The following is an 8798-nucleotide window of genomic DNA, read 5'->3' as shown; positions in this document are numbered from 1 at the left end:
TGACGATCTAATATTTTGAGATCCAAGGCCATAGTAATCAGAGATACTTATAAATCACATTTGCTATCACAAACAACTCCTAACACTTGATAAGGCACTTTAAATACATAACAGAACAATACTCTCTAGTAATAAAGCTTTTAACCCCAGTAGCTGTTGATTTTTCTTTGGATACAAATAAAGAAAACATACACTTACATGTAATTATTTCAGGAATGTAATTATTCTATTAAAGGTAATGGTTAATTGCTGGATACCAATGAGCATGGTTACATTTGCCTTCTCTAAAAGAAACTTGACTGTTGTCATTCATTGTGAAATGGCTTGTAGCATTTACCAGGCTAGATGGCATAGAGAAGTTATACCTATAAAAACCATAAGAAGAATGGAAAGAGCAACCAAGTGCTTCCTGGGCAATGGAGTTTTGTGGGAAAATGTTTCCATGTGTCTGTAATCCATAGAACATTTGATTTGCAGAATTAGGTGCTTGTAGATATTGCCCACTGAAGTCTTTAGATGAACCACTTTTTGAATTGGCAACCCCCAGAGAAGATAACATGGGCACTTCCATCATGAGTGAGGCTAAAGACTGAGAACTGTTGCTGTTTGCTAGCCTTTCAGGAGCAGGTAATACAAGACTTGGTTGCCGTCGCCAAGTATTAGTTGGACAAATCTTGTAGCAAAGGGGTACATTGATATTGTGAAGGTATGCCTCTGGACAGGGTATTCCAAAGGAGCTTGAAGGTAAATGAAACGTAGGTGGAGAGCAAGGTGGAGAAATTAAGGAGTTCAAAGGAGAAGGAGCCCCTCTGCTAGAAGTCACTGGAGATGAGCCACTGCTTCCACCTGTAAATGACAATTCAGTCAATGAACAATGAATTTGATATTTCTACTGAAGCAGTAATCATATTGATCACCATCCCTGTTTTATTTATTTATTTTTAAAAATTGCCATAGGGTGGGTGTGCTCATCAAAGAAAGAGAGAGAGAGAGAGAGTGAGAGAGAGAGCACCCCTCCACACCCCATGGGGAAAGGTCACTTTGCAATCCCTTCTCCTCTGCTTCTCCCTTCTTTTGGGATTTTGGGCATGTATGGACACATGCTCAGTGTGTTTTTCAAGCTGTCAGTTCTGGACTCGAACTGCAATACAAAGCTGGCTACATGGGATCCAGCTGCCTTAAGTAACTACCATGCCACCAGCTGTATTCCTGTTTCATTCTTAAATTGGCTTTTCTTGCACATTCACAGTTCTTTTAGCATTTTGAGAAAAGTACATGCTAATTTCTCTGAAGTGGAATATAGTATCTTTACTACTATCACTGCTACTTTTAGCACTACTACTATGTATTATGTATTGAGTATTCGCTCTGCTCAAGAACTGTATGTAGTAGGCACTTGAACCACATTTGGGTGTTATCAGTTGAAGATATTTTGACCGATGGGACTGGGGAGAAATGTTCACATATTGAAATGCTCACATTGTAAGCTAAACAATGTGAGTGAATGTATATACAAAAATAAATAAATACATTTATTAAAAAGAATAAAAATTAAAATTAAAAAAGAATTATGAAAGAAGACCAATAATAGTTGATTATGTCTTACAGATACAAGCTAGATTTTTTAACTTTAAAACAATTTGCTAAAATATGTAGCTAAGTAAACTGAATGAATTGATTGTTATTTGGAATTCTATACACATCTTCAGTCTGATAAAACATCATTGTATATGAAAATAATCTTGCATAAATAAATACAACATATTTAAAAGCATTAGATTTTTTTCTTATATGAATATCATGAACAAGGAGCCTTACGTGGTACACCATATTAAGAGTAGAAGATAATTTTGCAAGTTAAGAAAACCAAAGGAGAATGAAAATGTTCATACCAATGATGTCCAGTCATCTTTTATGGTTGCTTAGCACCTACTAAAAGAAGGGATAACTAAGAGGTCCAGTGAGGCCAGCAGGTGGGGTGGTGGCCAAACATGGGATCATGGAGCAGAGACACTCACACTGGGTGAATGTCCATGCATGCCCAGAATCATGAGAGGAGATTGGAGGAAAAGGAATTGCAGCATGGCCATCCCTTCTGGGGACTGATTTCTCATTTTCCCTCTCTGTCTCTCCAGTAAGTGCACATGACCTATTGAAAAAAAAACTTTTTTTAAGAAGTCCCACAACATCTAGATTCTAAAATTTATTTCTGTAACTGTTTGAATTTAATAAAACAATTGGTTATTAAAGTTTATTTCTTTCTTTTTTGGTGTTGCTATCTTTACCCTTAAGTATTTTGTGTATGTAGATATAGCCTAGTCCATTATCAACAGGGTGGCAAATATTTTCTATAATAAAACATTAGAACTGTCTTTTTTAATTGATACCCCTTGCTTTGCAATTTGAAAGCATTTAAATAATTAAGAAAACTGTGCATTAAAAAAAGAAAACTGTATTTTGAATGATCAATGATCATCTAACTTTTTCCTTTATTAATGAATATTGTATCAATATGTGTACTTTTTAAAAGTATATTTCCTTGATGCTATTACTTAAGCGACCCTAAAATATATTTTCATATTTTCTATACACCTCCTTAAAAAACATCAATGTGCTGATCAGTGAAATATTTCGCCAAATGGTGAGGCTTTATTTCTTCACATTTCAGCTTGTTGTTATGGCATCATGTACAACTCAATTTAACTATAATTCTGATGATTTGATCTGTAATGGTAACCCTGAATTAATGTTCAAAGACAAGGAACTTTAACAAAGACATAAGGAATAAGAAAAATTCCATGTTGCTTGCAAATGAAAATTATTCCATTTATTGTTAAATATCAGAGTAAATGAAGTATATATTCTTCTCCCATAAAGTCAGTATTATCTAATTACTATTATTAATACTTTAGACATACTGAGAACAAATAGCTTGCAAATATTTTTAAATTGCAAATATTTTTAAATGATGGTGGCAATTAAACTTTAATAATTTAGTATTATTTCCAACTTTTACTTTCTCCACTCATAAAAAGAAAAATTAGAGCTAAATGATAATATAATTTAATGGAAGTCATTTTAACATGTGTTAAAAGTTTCTCATAATGCATACAATACTAAGTTTAATAGCTAACCTATTTGCAAATCAGTCCACAAAGGTATCACTGACAAATCCTAAAGAATATGCAATATGCAATAGTGAGTTGCTGAAGAATACAGATGAGATTTGGAAATCTCAGAGTATAAGTTAAGAAGACAAACATCAGAATGCCCACCATTACCACAGCTCTAAACTCTTCTGTCATATCAGCTCCCTTCCCTTTTTGCCTCTTATCTCCCCATTGAGGTAAATAAACAACTAACTTTTTATAAACACACTTTTTCTGGCACATACTTATCTTGCTGTGTAGTATTTAATACAGGAGTTTTGAATGTCATTTTGTTAATATGTAAAAATAAGACTGAAGGTTATAAGTTTTCTTACTTTGTGTGTCTGCACCAAAGGTTTTAAAATCCAAAATGAGAGAAGGCCTCCATGGGTAGGTCTCTAAAAGCCCATCCAATACACTCCTAAAAAAAGAGATTTAACTTTAAGCAACCCCAGAATGCAATTCTTGAAAATAAAAATTTATGTAAAAACTTAAGGGATTCGTTTTTGTCACATGTTTTAAGGTATCTATCTAAAATTCTTTTCTTTTATAATTAGACTTCTGAATAAAATTCAGTCAAATTCAGGGTTCTCAAATATGCAATATTTTTAAAAAGTGGGTAGGGAAGAAAGTGGAGAAAAATCAAGATTTTGGAGACAAGTATCTGGGTTCCCTTTTTACTAGTTATAAACCTTAGTGCTTCTGAGTCTCTGTGCCAGTTTCTTTCTTTTTATATCTGTGAAAAGGATTATAAAAATATTAGGTGTGACTGTTATGTTGTTTACCTGTTTCTCCCAGGATCTCTAAATCCTTTAGCAAAAGGATTTCTGTCTATTTTCAATTTGGTAATCTGTGGATTCAAAGAGAAAGAAAGATAAAGTCAGTACTCTCATTACAAGACTGTCACCATAATCTATAATAGTTACAATAATCACAAAAGACATGGAAACCTACAATATAACACTTGAAATAAATGCAAGCATTTATTAAGTCAAAAGTGGAATGACCATCACCTTTATCTTACTGTCTTCTTTAATTTGCTCTCATTTCTAATGCACATTATCAAACTTGCCTTTATGACAATGCAATAAAATTATGATATGTTTTAATTGGGGAAAATGCAATTCATAGAGAACAGCTTGCCTCTATTTCAAAGTCCCTCTGGGGACATTCCCCCTTATCTCAGACATGGCCAGCTTTACCTGCTGGTTTTGGTAAGCTGTCACCGTGGTGAACTCAGTTTCTTTAAAGGAGAATGTTTTAACTCCTTCAGCAGGCAAGGACTGAATCTGGGACAGGTCAACCCTGGTGTCCTGCTCCATCACGTGCACACGGGGCTTGTACTTATGCATGGACTGTAGAATGATCTGGAGGAGAAATGATCAAATGCTGACACACAAAACAGCTTCCCCTTCCCAACATAGGTCCTTTCTCATGACCACCCCCAACACCATGCACACACAAAGACAAAAGTGAGACTAAAGGAGGGAAGCTCAGGTACCCACACACAAAGACCTTTTTGGTATTATCTGGCCCCAGACAGAAGCCCTCAGGACTAGTGCTATACCAGGAGCAAGGCTCCCCAGCGATGGGCAGCAGTGATTCCATTTCCAGATTACAGTGAAGTATTCCCTCCCACTCTCCCTGACCAGGCATTCTGACTTAAACAGGTCTATTTTGGTCCCCAAACTACAGTTCACTATTCCCAACTGTCCCACATCTCAGATGCCAAACAAAGATTTCAGGAGCCCTAGGCTGGGGTACTTTACTCACAAGTCCAGAGCTTGGACAGTTCCTAAAAAGCACAACATGGGCATCTGGGAGAAATCTCCTTGTCCTCTCCAGGGTGACCCATAGGAAGAATCTTGGCACCTCCCTTCTCAGGACAAAGAATCACATTCACATACGTGGCCTTTGTCATCCATCTCATTGTTGGTGAGTTTAACGCGATCAAAGCTGATTATCTGCCGCATCCAGGTCTCTCCTGAGCAGGGCGAGTCCGGGTGAACATAGAACCTGGTTGTCATGCATGAGTGGTCTGTATTTCCCGCTACCATCCACTGCGAGCTGTGATACACATACCTGAAAAGGTACGGAATGTGGCATTAGGTGTATCCTGCTAAAGTTAGGAGTATGGGAGGCAGGCTGCGAGATTGCAATCCTAAAACACTAGCCCAAAGTCATCCGCTGATCCTGAAGGCAAGTGCTAAAAGATCCAACTTGACTTCCAAACAGTATTGAAGGGCAGAATACAAACTAAATAAGCTATGTCACCAAAATATAATGAAGTGCCAACTTGAGTAAAATGTCATGGAATTTCCGAGCCTGTTTTTTTGTTTGTTATTTAATCGCCTCACAGAAACGACAGCAGAAATCGATCTTTTACACGGCAGAGACACAAGCTTCAGGCGAGAAGTGTTGGGGAAGTGTCGGGCAAGACGCGGAGGATTTGAGTGTGTCTGTCCAGCGTAGTCACCAGTCATCATTGAAGCCCTTTCGCCAAAAAGGCTTCGCATCAGAAAATCCCCAGGAACTCGCCCCACTCAGCCCAGCGGCGAACTTTCTCAGTTTTCAGTCTCAACCTCTTAGTTGTGCGCAGGATTATTTCCAAACCAGCGGCAGCGGCAGCGCGCCAGAAGGCAGCAGCTTCGTTGGCCGTGCGCGAAAAGCCAGCAGCTTGTTCTGCTGTTTGGGGGCTGCGGCCACAGCAGGCTCAGGACCCGCGCTTTCTTCTTGCGCTCAAAACCAGAACCTGGTACTGAGGCGGGCTGTCTTCTTGGAGGCGTGGACACCCTTCTCTGGGTCGAATGTGCACAGCCAGAGCGTGATAAACTCTGGAAACACTCCCCAGAGCCCTTGAGATAAAGGGCAAGAGGTTAGAAAAGTGCTATGAGGCTGCTAGCCCAGTTGGTCTTTTAGCTTTACAATACCTTTCTTTAGTCTGCTCTAAAAGGAGGCTTAAAGAGAAAAGGGCTCTCAAACCTATTGGGACCTGGCCACCACCGCCGGTTCAATTAAAATATTTTAAATAAAGAGAGAAAAGATGGGCTTTAATTAAAATGTTTTCAAGAGAGAAAAAAGATGGGCCTAGGCATTCTACTGGCGGGGCTACCCTTTTGTGGCACATTAAGACATCACTGCCAAGCAGCACAGAACCCACAACAGGGTAGGTCCTAGAAGCCCTGCTACCCACACTGGACTTTGAGAATTTCTCCCCAGTTTCCTTCAAACTTTTTCCTTCTTGGATACCTGAGCCCACATCCTCAACACTTTACATAGCCAAAGCCAGAGCAGTGGATAGGGGACAGTCCTGGAATACATTGAAATGCCAGTTGGCACCTGCATTTCAGGAGGAGGATAGAGAGTTGAATAAGCATGCTCTCTACCTTCACTCTGAATCCCTATTTGAGTGAGAACATCCAACTCACAAAGCCCACAAGAGAGCAATCCCCTACATGCTAGTCTTTCCGAAATACCACATCAGATTTGGGGTCTAAAAGTCAGAATCTCTGTCCCCAACTGAGTGGGGGGTCCCCCGTTACCTGTAGCGTTTAGAATCCACTGGCACTACGTCCATGGCCACAGAGTACTGCTTTCCTGGCTCCAGCCCTTTCACCTTGACTCGAACAGAGGGGAACATTCGCCTATGAGAGAGAAAAATAGGGACTGACCCTGGAGCTTTTAGAGATGTTTGGAAGGGGAAAGGATTGTGAACAAATGCTGACTCCAGTGGAAAGTCAAGGGACTCAAAATTCCCTTCCCATTCTATGACAGATTCAGGGAATGGCATTTGCTACATGAAGAAAATTGTTAGTTTGCATGCTTAATTGAACAATTCCAAGATTTGTGAGAGTTGCAGAATATCCTCACCATAAGGGTACTACTCTCACCCACTACCATAACAAAAAGTTATAGAAGAGAATATAGGAGAGGAAAACCTGGGCCCTTCCTTACAGTGAGAAAGGCTGAAATTAGAAAGGCTCTCAAATCACTCAGCTGCTATGGAAGTGCTGCCCCACACCAAAAGCTGTCTGAAGGAAAGGTCCACTTCAAAATGGTTTGGGACAGGGACTGTGGGCTGAATGCCCTGTGAAGTGGGGTATTGCCTACTATGTCTGTGAAGCTTTAATAGAGAGGTCTGCACACATCCTAAGGACTTGGGGTTGACTTGGTACCTGCCTCACAGGTCTGATTTTCATCATGTACTCAGCAGGCAGGAGCTGAGAGAGTGAGTTCTTTGAGTCCTGGTATGCAGGAAAGGAACAATGAGACACTTAAGTGGGGCCAGATACATCCTACAACATCCATTGATTAAAGGATGGTAACTTCCTAATATCTGGCAGGGAATTTGGGGGGTAGAAGGAAGAAACCAGTGCATAAAACTCCACATCTTAGGAGAAGTACATTAAGCGCATAATGTATGTGACCATTGTGAACAGCTTAGGCAGAACCAAACCTGCCCGCCTTGGTAATGATCATCTCAGTCCCAATGTCATGGAATCTCTTCCACAGCTCGGATCCTTGAAGTTCCACTTGGATAATATCTTTCTCTTTCAGACTTTTGAGCTGGTTGTCGTTACCACTGCCTCCACCAGAGCCGGAGAGCGCAGTTGTTGAGGGCTCTGTCTTGGGTGGCATTTCTGCAGCACACAGAGATGTCCAGTGTTTAAGGAGCTCCTCTCTGAGCAGGCAGGCCTACCCAGGGAAACCTGACAGCTGATCCCCAAGCTCCCCACAACACCCTCTGTGGTCCCCTAACGGAGAGGAGAGAGGGGTCCAAGTCGTACTCTGTAAAAGGTGCAATTTTCTTTAGATTTGCCCATCCTCACTCTCCCTGAGATTTTCCTATCAGAGTCTGGATCCCTTCAGGATCCTGCCTCCTACCCTGAGAAACAGCCACCTTTTTGGCTCAGGCTCTTTGGGCTTGCTGGGGGGGAGGGGGACCCGAGAACTTTACTTCTCCATAAATATATGGGAATCCTCCCTTTCACTGTAAAGGAACCGTAGTACTCTGCGTGCTACTCAGAGACTCTGAAACCTCCCCTACAGGGAGGTGGGTGGCCTAAGTGTTCTTCGGCCCCATCCTGACTGTCCCGTTGGGCCCGGACGTCCTGGGGTAGGGTTAGCCGCCCTGCCCTCCCAAAGCGCCGCAAGCTAAGCAGAGAAACACAGACCCAGCAAGCGCATGCGGAGGCGGGCCCAGATCCTTGGGGCTACGTGGGGGTACTTACCGAGCTGCTCATTCTTCTCTGCAGCGTTGTTCTTTCTCTCCTCCTCTTCCTCTCCGCCCTCATTCTCCTGAAGCTCAGACTGCTCCTGCTCTCTTGTGTCTTGTAGTTTTCTTTTGCTGGGTCTCCCCACCAAGGCTTCCACAGAGAAGGCGTGCGCCCGACAGCTCAGAGCCATCCCTGAAAACTCAGAAGGGAATGTGCACAGCAGTTTCGATCTGAGCTGGGTTAGGGAGTAAGGAAGAAGGAGGGCTCAAAGGATAGGCAAGGGAGGGAAAGCGAGGTGGGGGGGGGGATTCGAATAAATTATTTCTATATCTATATTCAAAGAAAAAAATAGCCGTGTGTGTGCGTGTGTAAATTTTATATATACACTTTTTTCTTCTTTGAATAGGCAAAATGAAAGGAAAAAAGATCAAAT

At 41.1% G+C, this 8798-nt stretch overlaps 1 protein-coding gene across 1 annotated transcript; it reads right to left on the bottom strand.

Annotated features, from left to right (window-relative positions):
- Window positions 1-229: 229 nt before the first annotated feature.
- TBX22 (T-box transcription factor 22) lies at window positions 230-8555 on the bottom strand. The gene is made up of 8 exons (XM_006163681.1): window positions 8381-8555; window positions 7606-7789; window positions 6692-6793; window positions 5057-5231; window positions 4352-4516; window positions 3935-3999; window positions 3485-3570; window positions 230-846 (listed from the first exon to the last, which is right to left on the bottom strand). Exons 1-8 carry the CDS (start codon window positions 8553-8555, stop codon window positions 230-232), a joined length of 1569 nt encoding a protein of 522 aa, XP_006163743.1.
- Window positions 8556-8798: the final 243 nt, after the last annotated feature.

This window comes from Tupaia chinensis, unplaced genomic scaffold (assembly GCF_000334495.1).
Source record: "Tupaia chinensis unplaced genomic scaffold, TupChi_1.0 Scaffold142780_1, whole genome shotgun sequence".
Lineage (NCBI taxonomy): Eukaryota > Metazoa > Chordata > Mammalia > Scandentia > Tupaiidae > Tupaia > Tupaia belangeri.
Note: the sequence above shows the minus strand (reverse complement) of the source record. Positions and strands in the feature narration are given on the sequence as shown.

What these genes read in the sequence shown, in the direction of transcription:
- TBX22 (XM_006163681.1), bottom strand. Translation starts at nt 8,555, where the DNA reads ATGGCTCTGAGCTGTCGGGCGCACGCCTTCTCTGTGGAAGCCTTGGTG. An exon ending in AGAGAAGAATGAGCAGCTCG is followed by an intron (nt 7,790 to 8,380) that starts GTAAGTACCCCC and finishes TGTGTGCTGCAG; the next exon opens with AAATGCCACCCAAGACAGAG. An exon ending in AGAGATCCTGGGAGAAACAG is followed by an intron (nt 3,571 to 3,934) that starts GTAAACAACATA and finishes CTCTTTTTTTAG; the next exon opens with GAGTGTATTGGATGGGCTTT.